Source organism: Ictidomys tridecemlineatus, chromosome 6 (genome assembly GCF_052094955.1).
Source record: "Ictidomys tridecemlineatus isolate mIctTri1 chromosome 6, mIctTri1.hap1, whole genome shotgun sequence".
Taxonomy (NCBI): Eukaryota; Metazoa; Chordata; class Mammalia; order Rodentia; family Sciuridae; genus Ictidomys; species Ictidomys tridecemlineatus.
The window spans coordinates 2,588,144-2,604,309 of NC_135482.1; the positions used below are offsets into that span (position 1 = coordinate 2,588,144).

General features: G+C 54.3%; 1 protein-coding gene across 5 annotated transcripts in view; it reads right to left on the reverse strand.

Moving 5' to 3' along the window:
* Positions 1 to 16,166, reverse strand: part of Gramd4 (GRAM domain containing 4) — a 91,849-nt gene that overhangs the window by 33,470 nt on the left and 42,213 nt on the right. For all 5 annotated transcript variants that reach the window (XM_078052514.1, XM_078052510.1, XM_078052511.1 and 2 more), the window contains one exon: positions 6,356 to 6,476. In XM_078052514.1, coding sequence (XP_077908640.1) covers positions 6,356 to 6,476 — 121 coding nt within the window. The remainder of the gene's footprint in view (positions 1 to 6,355; positions 6,477 to 16,166) is intronic.

Here is a 16,166-nt window from a genome sequence, read left to right on the forward strand (position 1 = left end):
GGAGCTCCGAGGCCTGGAAGGCCCCGAGGAGCGCGGCCCCTCTGAGATCCACGCCACGCCACACCACACTGCTCCTGAGCAGGGCTGTGTGTGCACCTGTGAGACGGAGAGCCCCTTCCAGAGCCCGTGCCAGCGGGAGGTCGACAGACGCACACTCATGTACAGGCTCAAAAAGCAACCAGCAGCTGGGGAGCGCTCGCTCCGGGATGCCTGGAAACGAATGATGCTTTTGGTTTATTTATGGACTTCCTTAACACACTCAGGCCAGGGCGAAACGCAGCTCGCCCTCACCTCTTCAGCCTGGGCCCCGTCTCCCAGAACATTTGTCCTCTTCAATATTTAACCACCCAAGAAGGCCGCGTGCAATCGGCCCTTTCCTCTCCTCCGTGAAGGGAGAGAAAGTGCTGCAGATAATTGAATGACCGCGTGGAGCTTATGGACAGGGGCATTGCAGTCCTCTTGGGTGACTGTGTTCAACTGTCCGCTGACAAGTGGCAGAGACAAGAACCAGAGCCTGAGTCCCCATGCGCACTGAGGGGCAGGGACAGCCAAGCAGCCAGGGCATCTTGGTGGACCCCAAGGTCACAGCTGGCCTGCTCCTGGGGATGGAGCTGGAAGCCAGACCCTGCAGCCGACCTGTGCCCTCCGCCCTGCTCCCAACCCGGGCACCAGGCTCAGGGCTGGGAGATGAGTGCCACCTGTGTCCTCAGGGGGCAGAACCTGGTAAGAACCACCTGTGAGCACTGCAGCAGCCCAAGGCCGCAGACCCCGGGACAGGCCATGGCTGGGGAACAGCGAACTGCCTCTAAGTGTAGGTGTGGTGTGCCCATGTTTACCTAAGGGATAAAAGATCAGATATCACCTGGCTTCCATCTACAAAGTCATCAGAAGAAATCGCTAAACAAATAACCTAATCAGGAAACAGGCAAAGAACAGGCAGGTACTCCTCAAGAAACAACACACACCTGGAAGGCACCCTCTCCAGCTAGACTCCCGCTCACTCCAGTCACAACAGCGATTCTCAGGAACATACATGATAAACGCCGCGAGGACGCGGGGGAAAGGGGTGTCTCCTGAGGGAGGGACTGCCTTTTAGGGCCACGTTGGAAAGCAGTGGGGAGACTCCCCCAAACTAGGAATGGATGCACACATGACCCAGCCAGCCCGCTCCTTGGGATTCATCCAAAAGAGCTAAAGTCAGCCTACCATAGTGACAGGGCCACCCCAGTGTCACAGCAGCCAGTTCACACAGCCATGTCGTGGGGCCACCTGTCAACAGGTGTAAAGACAAATGGAGCTTTACTCGGCCACAAGAAGAGGGAGATCACGGCAGTCGCTGGAGATGGCAGGTGCGGTGAGCCAGACCCAGGAAGTCAAGGGTCGGGTGTCCCCTCCCACGGGGACTGGAGCAAACGGGGGAGGGAGGGAGGAGCAGGGAGGACCGGGTGGAAGGGAGACCAGGGGCAGAGGAGCAGCGGTGGAGCGGGAGGGGAGGGGAGTGGACTTCCAGGACCACGGTGCATGACACATGCGACCCCACAGGGAGCCCCACCTTCAGGAACACGTGGAAGGACCCATCAAAGCGGACACAAGGAGGGGGAGAGGAGGCTGGGAGAGGGGGAAAGGGGGGGAGAGGCCGGCAGAGGAAAGAGAAGTCCACGCATGTGCAGCCTCGTGGGACGACCCAGCTCTGCGTTCAATATGATGCTAAAGAAAAGGAGAAAGGAAAGAGATTCAGCGGAAGGTGCGGGGCCTGCGGGCTTGAGGGGCAAGACGGGGTCCTGAGTTCAAGGCCCTCAGTGACTCAGCAAAACTCCGCCCTAAAATTAAAAGTAACAAGGGCTGGGAGTGCAGCTCGGGGAGAGTGCCCCTGGGTCCATGGCCTAAATAGGGAGGCCGCTGGCTACCCTCAGGGAGGGGCGGTGTAGGTGAGGGGCAGGCAGAGGAGCTCTGGCCCTCTGAACACACCCGACCTGGGATCCAGGGAAACAATTTGACTAATAAATTAATTCACTCCTTTTTGAGATGGAGTCTCACTATGCTGCCCAGCTGGCCTTGAACTCCTGGGCTCCAGTGGTCCTCCTGCCTCAGCCTCCCGAGTAGCTGGGACCACAGGTGACACCGCAGCAGACTGTTTTAGCAGCAGTAAGAGCTTCATCTTTGAAAAAGCTCTTGACACACAGATGGAACGAGATGGTCTCAGGGGCCACACACGGCTCTGGACACTCGGGATGGGACGGCGCAGCCTGCGACTGTCTCCCCACAAGGCAACAGCACACAAGCACAAACTGAGGACATTCTACAAGTAAGTGACCAGTACTCCTTGAAAACCCCAAGTCTGGGAACAGACACAGCTGACCACTGTCCAGGAGAAGGGGTCCAAAGAGGCAGCAGACACGCACAGAGCCCACGGAGCTCCTCCGGGGGGCAGTGAGTCTCCCTGCAGCAGCCTGATCCTCATGCTCATCGACGACGTTGAGGACTGCGGTCAGGTGGAGACTGACCATCACGTCTGCCACTGACCATCAAGCAGGTCACAGAAAGAAAATACACAGGAGAACTGCTAGACGGTGGGTGGGGAAAGGATGTATGGCAAGTGGTGGAGGAACCCACAGATGATGGATGGGGGGCAAGAGGGTGGAGGGACGGACCATAGCTGGATGCCGAGAGGGAGGGAGGGATGCATGGGTGGATGCATGGATGGGGGATGGATGGGTGGGTGGGGGATGGGTGGGGGATAAGTGGATAGATGGGGATGGATGGGTGGGTGGGTGGGTGGGGGATGGGGATGGGTGGGGGATGGGGATGGATGGGGGGATGGGTGGGTGGGTGGGGGATGGGGATGGATGGGGGGATGGGTGGGTGGGGCATGGGGATGGATGGGTGGGGGGATGGGTGGGGGATGAGTGGATGGATGGGGATGGATGGGGGGATGGGTGGGTGGATGGCTGGGGGATGGGGATGGATGGATGGGTGGGTGGATGTGTAATGAAGGAATAGATGGAAGACGGAGGGATGACGGTTCTCAAGTGGATGGTGGATGGATGGACGCAGGCACACACACAGACCGATGGATAGATGAGTGTGGGGTGGGTGGGCAGGTAAATGAGACAGATAAATGTGTAAAATGTGAATCTTTGATGAACAACTGGATGAAAAGCACAAGGGAATCATTTGTATTTTTTCTGTAACTTTCCTGTAAACCTGAAATCATGTCAAAATTAAAAGAAAGCGAAGGCAACCTCTAAAACCCTAAAGTGTAACAATCTAAGGGAGCCAGGCTGCCCTCCCTGGGCCAGGGTGAGCGACTTCAAACGGAATGGTCTGCACCCCTCCAGGGAGCAGCCCCGAGAGCGCAAGGACGAGGACTGGACACCAGCTGGCGCAGTCCTACGGGGCGGGCAGCGCTGGCTGGGATTCTGAAGGGTGTGGATGTTATCGAGCGATAAAACCAGCCAGCACGCGGTGTCGCCTTCTGAGAGCCAGGATTTCTAGCACCAGAGAGACCCGGTCAGAATCTGATGAGGCAAACGGCTCAGTTCCAGGTCCAGGCGGCACTTGTCCTGCCACACCAGGAAGACCCGCCCGCACTGGCCAGGCTCCCACAGCCAGGCAGAGCTGCCTGGGCCCAACAGAGCCGGGGCCTGAGGATGAGCCCTCCGCCCGCTGCTCTCAGGGGAAGACGCAGCTCATTCTCTCAAATCTGGAAAATGAAGCGGGAGATTCATTTTACAAATGAAGGTTGTAAAGCTCAGAACCGGTCGGCTCGTGGGTGGAGCAGGAAGGGCGGAGCGGGAAGGGGCCCGTGCAGCCGGCGCAGGGGCCAGAAAATTACCCAAACCCCAGAAACCTGAAGAACTCAAGGAGCAGCTCCTTCTGTCACAGCCTGGACTCAGGGCATCTGTCTGGAGCACTCTAGGCCACCTACTGGTGACAGGTGGTGGAGGACGTCAGGAGGGTGGGAATCGGCTCCCAGGGAGGTGATGGTGGACGTGGACCAGAGAGCACCGGAAGTGATCTGTTCAGTTCTGGTGCACAATCAAAACCTCTCGTAATCGAGCCAGCCCACAGCTCAGGTGGAACTCTGACTGCCGCTGTGAGAGCCACGAGGAGTCCAACAATTGGCTTCTTAGGCAGCACTGAGGACAGAACCTGAGTGCCGGAGGCAGCAACGACGTCTGGTAGTAGGCAGCCTTTTTTGCACCTTTCCTCACAGCCTCAATCTGTGTCACATCTGGACAGCCCCAAAGAAGCACGCCCATGGGTCTGGCTGTTCCATTCTCCAACTTCATCATGACCTGCCTTGAAGTGAATGTGAGTGCACAGTGTCCTGTGGACCCTCCCAGGACCGCTTCTCCTGGACCCCTCTCTGCCCCACAGGCCCCTGTGGATGCTCCACAGCCCGTCACCTTCGCTGGGGGCCATGCACTCTGCAGGTTCACCCAGCCTCATGAAACTGCCAACACTGAACAGCTCTGGCCACAAAAAGGCACGTCATAAGGCTTAGCAGGGAAGAGGCAGCCTCCTGCAGCTGAGGTCTCCAGCCAGCACAGGATGAGCTCCACATGCCCCTGCAAACCCAGCAGAGCTGGCCAAGGCCACAGGTGGCAGGGCCCCAGGACTGCAACCCGGAGGGCTTACTACCCAGCTCTCTCCACCCACGTGGGCTCCAAGGCAACCTCAGACTCAGGAAAACCAAGTCACTCCATAGCGCAGCCACAGAGCCACCAGAACCACTCACACTCCGTCCCTGGGGGCCAGGGCAGACACACGCTATCACTGTGCACACGCACACACGAGCACACATAGGCCCAGCCACCACACACGTTGACCACTGCTGGATATTCACGCCCAGATACTACTGCCATGGTCAACCACCTGCACACCTACACTACCGCTGCCACGCACGTACACACACACACAGCTCCCTACTGCTCTCCAGCCAAGTGAACCCACAGACGCTGTGACGCTGGCCGCTGACCACCAGGTGAGTGTGAGATTCCCCTGAGCCAGGCCCCAGCCTGCAGGAGAGGCAGGTGGAAGCCACAGGACAGGGCACCTTGGTCATCCCCTCTAGCCTCACAGTGGGAGTGTGACGCCCAGCACCACAGGGCCCACCCGAGGGCAGCCGAGGACAATATCACAGTGAAAGAACCTGGTCCCCTGGGACATCAGGCTTCGTATGTCTGCATCCTACTGAATCCACTGAGGGCTCCCAGCACAGGCCCTGGGCCAGGAAGAGGAGAGAAATCAGAGACGGAGAGACCCCCCGAGCAGCCTGCAGCCAGTCAGCACAGGACAGAGGGACAGAGACCAGTCAGGCACCAGCTGCCGGCCAGAGCCTTGAGGAGCCCCAGCGTGCAGGACCCCCAGAAGGGAGGGGCCTGCCTGTCAGCCCTCAGCCCTGCCCTTTGCCCAGGGCAGCTGGCCGTAGTGGGCCTTGCTCTGCGCAGGTCACAGTGCCCAGCTCTGGGTGCGCAGGGCTGGAGCTGCCCCTTCCTGCCCCTTCCTCCCAAGAGCAGCGCATCAGCCGTCGTACCAGCTGTGAACATGCCCCACGGCAGGGTCACGGGCATGGGCTGCTGCGTGGGCTCAGGGCTGGTCTGTCTGGTCGAGGCCCTTGCTGGTCGGGGGCTCCACCCAGCAGGAGGGCAACTCGAGCTCTCCCTGCCTCCTGCCCTCCCCGTAACACCCAGAGGACACGGAGGAGAGAAGAGAGGATCCAAAGTGAGCCGCCAGGGACTCTTCCCTGCCAGGACCCCCAGGCCCCTCCAGAACAATCTCTAGTCTCGGAGGCCATGTGCGGGCGGCCAAGGACCAGGAACCCCCAGCACCCCCTCCCTGACCCGTGACTAACAGAACACAAACCTTTTTTTAAAGAAGTATTTTTTCTAGTTACAGATGAACATGATGCCCTTATTTTATTTTTTTATTTTGTAAGTGGTGCTGAGGACGGAACCCAGTGCCTCTCACCGAGCCCCAGCCCCAGCCCCAGAACAGAAAACCGATTCCTACAAAATACCAGATAAGCTCTGAATGGTGGGAGACGCCCGTGCCAGACTGACTGGAAGGGCCCAGGTCCTCATGGAACATTCTAGTCCTTCCCCACAGGATCCTCTTACCCCTCACACGGAGCAAAGGTGACGAGGACCAGGCTCAGAGAAGCAGCCGGCAAAGACGCAGGCTCAGAGGCAAAGGGCCGTGCGGGGACTTCCAGGCCCCAAAAGCCACGTGGGCCGTGCCTGGCCCAGTCCCATGTCCACGGTAGAGCGCCTGGCCCGCAGCAGCAAGACCGTGTCCCAGCTCAGCCCACCCCTAGAGGGGCCTGTGCCCTCCCGGAGCGCCTGGTACTCACGGAGGAAGTGCTTTTCCAGGAGGGCGATCTCCAGGTGGCCCTTGATCTCGTTCAGCCGGTCAAACTCTGTCCGGTTGAAGTCCTGGACCCCTGAGGCCATGATGAGGGTCCCCGGAGCAGCCTGGAAGAGAGACAGGCAGAGCTCAGAGGACCCTGGACAGAAGCCCTCGCCCCGCAGGTCCACTCCATGGGCCCAAGGCCTCGGGAGAGCAGCGGCAGCTCTGCGAGGGACGGTGGCCCCCAGGGCCCCACAGCGCCCAGTCCATGAGGCCAGGAGACGGGCACTGCACCATAAGGTCCTCACCAGTATGCCTCAGCATCCCACCAGGCGGACACCCCAGAGCTCACAGGAGCTCAACCTTAAGACAAGACACCAAAATCTAAGCCAAGTGCCCAGTGTCCAGCGTTGCCCTCACAGTGGGCGCTGGGCCAAGGCCATGTCCACACCATGCACAGCAAGCTGGGGAGAAGGGCTTTCAGGCAGGATAAGGCCTGTGGGGGACAAGGGAGAGCGAAGGCCACACCAGGGCCTCACCCTGCCAGCCCCGTGAGGACTGATGTAACCACTGTCCTGTCCCAGCAGCCGGGGACAGGCTGCAGCTGCGGCCACTGGTGCCCGCGGCCACTGGTGCCCACGGCCACGAGCCCAGAGCAAGCAGTGGCTCTGCACCCTGCACCTTTCCCAGGGAAAACAAGAGGCCCACCCACTAGCCAGGCCTGTCCACACGGGACACTCACATGGTCACCCCTCAGATGCATCCTGCTGCTGACCTGAGTGCCTGGCCAAGGACAGCACAGCTGCCTTCCCCTCCTGGTCCCCAGACCTCCTCCAGGGCTGGGCAATGCTTAACACAGCATGTGCCGGAAGAGCGTGGCCAGGAGAGCAGGTCCACCCTGCACACATCTGTCCCTGCTGGGAGGCCACAGGCAGGAAGAGGGAGCGCACCCCGAAACACTGTCCACAGGACAGACGCTCTCAGAGGACCCTGAGGACAGGGAAAGCCCTGTGCCCCACAACTGTGTGGCTCACCTCGGTCTGCCCCGGGCGGAGCTGCGGGACTCACAAGGCAGGGGTGAGGTCAGCCAGGTGTCCACTCAGAACCCTGGGACGCCCATCCCCAGGCGCTCCACACAGCTAGCCCCAGACAAATCGCAAAGCCTGGACAAGGCATGGAGACCCAGGTGGGCAGCAGCCGAGTGCAGTGCCCACTGTCCCAGGCGGGGACACTGCTGTGGCTGTGCTCGGCCCTCAGTGTTTAGGCCAGCTCACCACGCCGCAGAGACGGGCAGAGGACCAAATGCCTGGCATTCGATCCAGAATCATCCAGAGGGTGAGGGCAGGCAGTGGCCAGGAGACCAGGACCACTGTGCATGAAGGGCACGTGGGGTTCACGCACACTCCCCTTTGGTTCCAGTGCGCTGGGCGTCTGAGACATTTTTTATTACCAAAACAAACAAACAAAAAACGCCCTTTTTAATCCCCCAAACGCACGCTGGGCCACATGCAACCTGCTCATCCCTAGGCACCCTGGGCAACTCCAGGCCACCTGACCTGACTCTGGCTGGTCTCCATCTCCCTTTCCCTGAACACCTCCTGGAAGGTCCCCCCACTCTCTTGGAGCCACACTTCGCCACCCTGCCCCCAGTATGGCAAGGCAAGGCCTGTCTCAAGGACAAGGTGGTGATAAATGTTGAACTGAAATGCGATCCAGCAAGCCAGGCTCTGCGGCCAGCCCCACCCTGCCCAGCTCCCGCCCCGCGGCCTTCTGCTCTGACCGCCCCTCCCCTGGCCGCCCACGTTTTCAATGTTTCACTTGCTCTTTCTGTTGAAGAAACCTGCACGCCACAGGAGTGCGGGCACCCAGGAGGAGTGCGGGCACCCAGGAGGAGTGCGGGCACCCAGGAGGAGTGCGGGCACCCAGGAGGAGTGCGGGCACCCAGGAGGAGTGCGGCCACGCGGGGCCTGGAAGTTCTGTTCGATGCTCCCCGTTGTCTGGAGGCCCCGCAGCAGGTGACCTAGGCAAGCCTTGCTGCGGCTGTCCCAGGAACGGGCAGAGGCACAGAGGGCCCTTCCCGGGAGACCTGTAGACACCAGGGATTGGTCGTGAATGATCCAGCCCAGAGCACCAGAAGGAGAACCAAGGACCCGTGCAGCGACGTGCTCAGGACAGGAAACGGCCCACCCACCCGGGGGATGGCTCCCCCTGGCGTTTGCTCCAGCAACGCAGAGAAAGAAGGGTCCTTCCTTCTGTGACAAGGCAAGGCTGGAGTCCCAAGAAGCCGTGGCCTGGGCCTGCACCCCATGGGGACCCCTGTCCACAGCAAGGATACCAAGCCTGGAGCGGCAGCGGGAGGCAGAGCCACGGGCCAACCCTGCTCAGGCCCAGTGGCCCACATCCCTGCCCATCAGGGGCGAGGAAGGAGGTGAGGACAGTCAGTGGTAATCAGGGCCAGAGCCAGGATGCACATCCGTGTCCCCGAGTCTAGCCCTGCCTTACGACTGGGAGCTCCCCAGGAAGGAAGGAGAACCAATCACGCTGGAGGTGACTGTCCCCAGAAAACGTCCCTGTCCCCGAATCAGTGCCCACCTGTGACTAGGAGACAGGTGACAGGCCTCAGAGGAAGAGGAGGGCGTGGTCAGAGGGTCCACAGGGCCCAGGAGGGGAGCACGAGAGCCCCCAGGCCCCACTGAGCCTAGGACAGCCAGGCTCTGCTGTGACAACCAAAGGCCTCGGTTTCATTATCTTTCAAATGGGGGTGACAGCCCCAGAAAGGAGCTGCCCAGAGTGTGGAACGGCAACCCTGGCCCTGCCGACAGCCTGTGCACGAGCACCCCTGCTCCAGCCGCAGGCCGACGGCAGGAAGACGGAGGTGCGGCCCCCTGGCTTCCGCGGGCCGTGGCTGAAGCCATGTCTTCAGGGCAGCTGAGCACACCAGGCTGTGGCGCCACCCTGTTCTGAGCACGCCAGCCGGGCAGGACCAGGCTCAAGTGACCGAGGGGCGAGAAGGAAGCTGGGAGGTGCCCCATACCCTGCCCACTCGCCCTGCCAACCAACGTGCCGGGCACAGAGCAGAGGGTAGGCTGGTGTGGGGCAGTTCCACCCGGAGAGCAGGCGGGCACCCAACTGACTTTTCCCAGCCGCCTCTGCCAAAGCCAGCGGTGTGCCCCGTGGCCGACCGGCAGCACACGAGCATGCCAGTCCACGTCCCTCTGTGGGTATCCCTGGCACCTGGGCCCAGGAAGGCCTGCGCCTTGGGTGCTGCTCAGCCCTGTGGACTTTGGCAGCCTTGGTCCAGAAGGGGCAGCAGCTTGGCTGGGCATGAGGGGCACTGAGAAAGGTTCTGTGGGAGATGACCAGCAGGTCAGGGTCCCCAACAGGGTGACAAGACCCCAGGGTGCTACTCTGAAATGCTGGGGCCTGAACCCCTCTGAAAGGCCACCAGCTGCCCCCCTCAGACGTCAGAGGAGCAAGCCTGACTGCAGCCAGGAGCCTGGACGTGGCAGGGGACTGGGGCTCCTGGCACAGCCACTGTGGCCGGGGGTGGCCACGTCTCCTCCTCCTGGTTTCCTGGAGCCACTCTTTGAAGGGGAAGCTGCTGCGAGGTCCAGCTGTGTGTGGAGGGAGCCTGGGACCTTGTGGGGACCTCTTCAATCTCCCTCTGTCCAAGGCATCTGCCCCTCTGCCTCGTGGGCAGGGCCACCCCAGATCCCCCCAGCTCTAAGGACTTTAACGCCCACTCTCCCCTCACGGCCTCCTCGCAGGCCTGGCACTGCCACGCAATGACCCGCCCCCCATCTCCACCCCACCCGGCCTCCCTTGGACAGCACCCTGCCCGCTGCACCTTCCCGGCACACCCCCCTCTCGGGCCTTCACACAGGAGCCCTGCCCACCCCACCTCCCTCCCAGTAGGATCACACAGAAGACGGAAGCGGGGTAAGCCGACCCGCTATGACAGGAAGGGACCCTGGGGACTCCGCAGGGAAACGTCCAGCCCAGAAGGACAGTACTGTGGGGTCTTCATGGATGTCCCTGCCACGGAGAGAGAGGGCCTGGGGAGCCAGAGTGGGCGGGGGCAGGAGGGAGTGAGGAGAGGTTTGGAGACGGAGGCCACTGAACTGCGTGCCTATCATTAAAGTGACAGATTTTACGTTGCCTGTGTCACCACATTTGCCGTTTGAGTTTATCAGTGTAAGATGAACGGAGCCAAACGGCATGCCGAGATGGCCCACGGCCTCCTAACAGAAGCCACGCCAGGGGAACCCGCTCGGAGCGCCACTCCTGCCCGTCGGTCAGCAGAGAGGAGCCTGCGGACACCAGTCCTGGGGAGGGCAGGTGGGCCCTGGTGGGCATGAGGACGGTCCGCCCAGCCCACAGGAGGCCGCCCACAGCAGCCCTTGGAAGGACACGCGGACACCCACGCCCAGCGCTCCCACTGAGGCACCAGAAGGCACCTGCGTGGCCATCACCTCCTGGGATGGGCAATGCGAGGTGGCCCCAGGCCTGGCTGAGCAACTGCTAGGAGCCACTGCAAAGTATTACATTCATATGGAAATTGGGCTCCTACTGTTCACTTAGGCCCATTTGGGGACTCAAGTTACAAGACTCCTGGAGAGTTCCCATTGGTTGGGGAAGGATGGTAGGAGGGTGTTCCGGGGGAAGTGGAGCCCCCCGGGTCCGGTAGGGACACACGTGGGTGGGTGTGTGGACCGGCTTGTTAGGGGGACGCACACGGCCTCTCACAAAATAAAACTTTGTTTCAGTTCCATCTGGCTTGTGTTTTTGTGCTCAGCCGGATTGCAGCATCGCAAGCCGGCGTGCACTGACAGCGACCCGCGAAAGCGCCCAGCAGGAAGGCAGCAGGTGAAAACAGCAGCGGGCAGAAGCGGAGCCAAGGCTCACGCGGGCCCCGCCGTCCAGCCTGCAGCATTTTGGTGGCCCTTGTACGGGGAACGCCCAAAATTTATAGGTGAGTGATATCGCTCGCCCCTAAGGAAAGGCGACAGAATGGGTATTTTTGTTTTGATTTATTCTGCTTTTATTTCAGGCTCTCTAGCCTTACAATTTTTTCAGGCGAATTGGGAAAAATGGTTGGCTCAAGGTTTTAAGTTATTCGGCCCTGAGAAAGAAAAAATTGATATAATCATTTTTCTCCTCTCCGTTTCTGTTTCATTCTGTTTTGGCTTTCTTCTATCCTACCTTATTGGGTTACGTTACCTTTATAGTAGATTAGAATCTAGTAAAAAACAAACCGAAAGACTGTTAAGTAAATTGTTAGAGGTCCAGGCTATGGCAGAAAACTTATTAGGTCAAGCAAAACAAAAGGTCCCTCAAGCTAGTCAGACAGAAGAAAAATTGAAGAAGGCAAGCTTAGGGAAAAAACGACCCTCAGATAGGGAGGCTAGTACTAACTCCGTTCCATCACCAGAGGGCGTAATTCAACCAACAGCTTCACCTGTAGCTGAGCAGCCCTCAGTTTCCATAGGTGATGAACAGAATCCTGAGGCAGGACCCCAAAAGTTAGCATGCCCTGTAGTTGAGCGGGGAGAAGAAAGGGAACGAGTTTACCGTGCCTTAGATTTCAAAATAGTAAAGCAATTAAAGGAAGCTGTACAAACCTACGGGCCTGCGGCTCCCTTTACTGTCAGAATGGTCGAATCTATTACCAGCTGGGACTTAACACCAGAAGATTGGGCTAGCGTGTGTCACTCTGTGCTAAATGGAGGACAATATTTATTATGGAAAATTGCCAATGAGGAATTTTGCAGGGAGACAGCTAGGCGAAATGCAGCAGCAGGTTATCCTGAAAGAGATTCTCAAATGCTATTGGGGAAAGGACCTTATGAGGGTCAGAGGCAACAGATTAGATATGATCCTGGCGTATACGCTCAGATCACTATGAATGCAATTAAGGCATGGAAAACTTTGAAGGGACAAGGGGATTTACAAGGTCAACTATCTAAGATAACACAAGGAGTTAATGAGCCCTACGCTGACTTTGTAGCTAGACTTATTGAAACAGCCTCTAAGACATTTGAAAATACAGAACAGGCAATGCCATTTATAAAACAACTGGCTTATGACCAAGCAAATCGTTGCTGCAAAGAGGTCATTAGACCGTGGAAACATGGAGATTTAAACACATATATTAAATTATGTAGCGACATTGATGAACAAGGACAAGTCATGGCAGCTGAAGTAAAACAGGCTTTAGATACCAAACCAAAAACATGCTATAATTGCAATCAGAAAGGACATTTTAAAAGAAATTGCCCCATAGGAGGAGGGTTTAACAAAGCTAGGTATCAAAGGAGTAGAATCCCGGGTATTTGCCCACGATGCCATAGAGGGAGACATTGGGCTAATGAATGCCGTTCTCAAACCACCATAGAGGGTATTCCGTTATCAAAAAATGGACAAAGACCAAGTGTCTACCCACAATATCGTGGAGAAAGGTATCAGGCCCCGTTGTCAAAAAACGAATTGGAGGGCCCAATGCCCCGGGGCCCAAAGCCACAAATATACGGGGCAATGGAGGAACCCAGCAGCACCATCAAGGTAGTGCCCAGGACGCACTATCCATCAGATCCCTCATCAGACAAACTAGAGGGAGCGCAGGGTTGGACATCTGTGCCTCTGCCAGAGCAGTATTAACTCCAGAGATGGGAGTTCAAATCATTCCCACAGGAATAAAAGGACCTCTTCCCCAAGGAACAGTAGGCTTATTATTAGGACGCAGTTCTTCTACACTAAAAGGACTTATGATAAGTCCTGGGGTAATTGATCCCGATTATGAGGGTGAAATAAAAATTATAGCCAGTTCTCCAAGAGGTATATCCGTAATTTCATCAGGAGATAGAATAGCACAGTTATTAATAATACCCAGCCTACATGATGAATTTTCCAGTTGTAATGTAGAAAGAGGTTCCAAGGGATTAGGCTCCACAGGTGTAGATTGGGCTATGCTTTCTTTAAATTTAGATTCTCGCCCAATGCTAAAATTAAATATTCAAGGACATGATTTTAATGGGCTGCTGGACACAGGTGCTGACCTCAGCATCATATCTCGTCAGGAATGGCCAAAGCACTGGCCATTGCAACAAGCCACTCAAACGCTTCGAGGCCTAGGAGTGGCAACTAACCCCCATAGAAGTGCTATGGTATTAGATTGGAGGGATCCTGAAGGATGTGAAGGAACTATACAGCCTTATGTATTGGACCATCTTCCCATAAATTTATGGGGACGGGATGTCCTAGATCAATTAGGATTGACATTAACAAATAACGTCAATTCTAACGCGCCCACTAGTAGGGCTAAACAAGGCTTTAGAAAAGAAAAAGGATTAAGGAAACAAGATCAAGATATGATAGCACCAATTCAAATAGATCAAGAAATAAATAAACATGGATTGGGTTTTCAAAAAGGGCCACTGAGACAATCAAAATTACATGGAAATCAGAAAGACCAGTGTGGGTTCCTCAGTGGCCCCTGACTAAAGAAAAGATACAAGTAGCCCACGATCTGGTCAAACAACAATTAGCGGAAGGACATTTACAACCTTCCGTATCTCCCCATAATACTCCCATTTTTGTCATTAAAAAGAAATCTGGTAAATGGAGATTATTACAAGATTTAAGAGCCATTAATAATGAGATGGTTATTATGGGACCTGCTCAATCAGGGATTCCCCAATTGTCTGCTTTACCAAAAACCTGGCATGTGTTAACTATAGATATTAAGGATTGTTTCTTTTCAATTCCAATTCATCCCGAGGATAGTCCACATTTTGCATTTACTATCCCTGCACTAAATCATGAAGGTCCTGATCAGAGATATGAGTGGAAAGTTTTACCCCAGGGGATGGCGAACAGCCCGACTATGTGTCAAATTTATGTTAATAAAGCAATCCAGCCACTTAGAAATCAAAATCCTGAACTACAAATATTTCACTATATGGATGATGTGTTATTAGCACATAAAGATAAGAACACATTGCTAGAATGTTATGCCACACTTACAAACTTACTAAAAAATTATAATCTAGACATAGCAATAGATAAAGTACAATTAAATTTTCCAATTAATTATTTAGGAGTTTTATTATCCTCAACCATGGTCCGTCCACCAAAAATTCAAATACGAGTAGATCAACTCAAATCACTTAATGACTTTCAAAAATTATTGGGAGACATAAACTGGATAAGGCCTTACCTAGGCATACCAACAGGAGAATTAGGACCCTTATTTGATATCCTAAAAGGTCCATCAGATCCAAATTCACCCCGCATGTTAACGCCTGAAGCAAGAAAGGCATTAAAAATCATTGAAACATATATGGAAAATATGCATTTGGATAGAATTGATATAAGTTTGCCTTTATTATTTATTGTACTACCAACAAAAAATATTCCTACAGGAGTATTTTGGCAAGAAGGTCCATTATTGTGGATACATTTATCGTATTCCCCTAATACTATTCTTACTAGATATCCTGAGGCTGTAGGACAATTAATACTCAAAGGGATAAAAGCAGCGAAGGGAGTGTTTGGGATTTCTCCCAATAAAATTATTACTCCATATACTATGGATCAAATTGATGAGTTAGCTAATGAGTTAAATACTTGGGCAATAATCATGTGTAAATCTAGTGTCTCATTTGATAATCACTTGCCATCTAATCCCTTGTTGTCCTTTTGGTCTAAGCATCCTGTAGTTTTTCCTAAAATGACAAAAAAAAACCCTATCATGAATGCTCCAAATATATTCACTGATGGGTCAAACAATGGTACAGCAGCGGTAGTTACCCCTGATCAAACTTTTACATTTTTAGTACCCAAACAATCAGCTCAAAAGGTAGAGCTCAATGCAGTATTACAAGCTTTTATGATGTTCAAAGATTCTGTATTTAATTTATTCTCTGATAGCCAGTATGTAGTTAATGCTATAGCATCCCTTGAAGATGCTGGTAGGATTTCTCCTTCCTCTACTGTTTTCTCTTTGTTTTCTGCTATACAAACTCTAATCTGGGACAGAAAAGATCCATTCTTTATTGGACATATCAGGGCACATACAGGGTTGCCTGGAGCCCTTAGTTTGGGTAATGAACTAGCAGATAAATCTACACATGACATACATATTTTCTCCACAATAGAAGAAGCTATAAATTTTCATAAAAGGTTCCATGTCAATGCTAATACCTTACAAAAACGTTTTAAAATAACTAAGGAACAAGCCAGACATATAATAAAACAATGTCAAAATTGTGTGACATTTTTACCACAAGTTAATCTTGGAGTCAATCCTAGAGGACTGATACCTAACCATATTTGGCAGATGGACGTTACACACTTGCCAGAATTTGGAAAATTAAAATATTTACATGTTACAGTTGATACTTCTTCTGGATTTTTAATGGGCTCCCTTCATGCCGGAGAAAAAACTAAAGATGTTATAGCTCATTGCTTACAAAATTTTGCCACTGTGGGTGTTCCTAAACAGTTAAAAACTGATAACGCTCCTGGTTATACGTCTAACTCTTTTAAACAATTTTGCTCATCATTTGGCATTACTCATATAACAGGAATCCCATACAATCCACAGGGTCAAGGCATAGTTGAAAGAGCTCATCAAACTATTAAAATGTACTTATTAAAACAAAAGGAAGGAATTGGAAAAGGGTATATATCCCCCAAAGATAAACTTAAAATAACCCTTTTTACTCTAAACTTTCTAAATTTGGATTCATCAGGACTTAGTGCTGCGGAAAGACATATGTATCCGAAAAATGTACATAAGCCTAAGGTACTTTGGA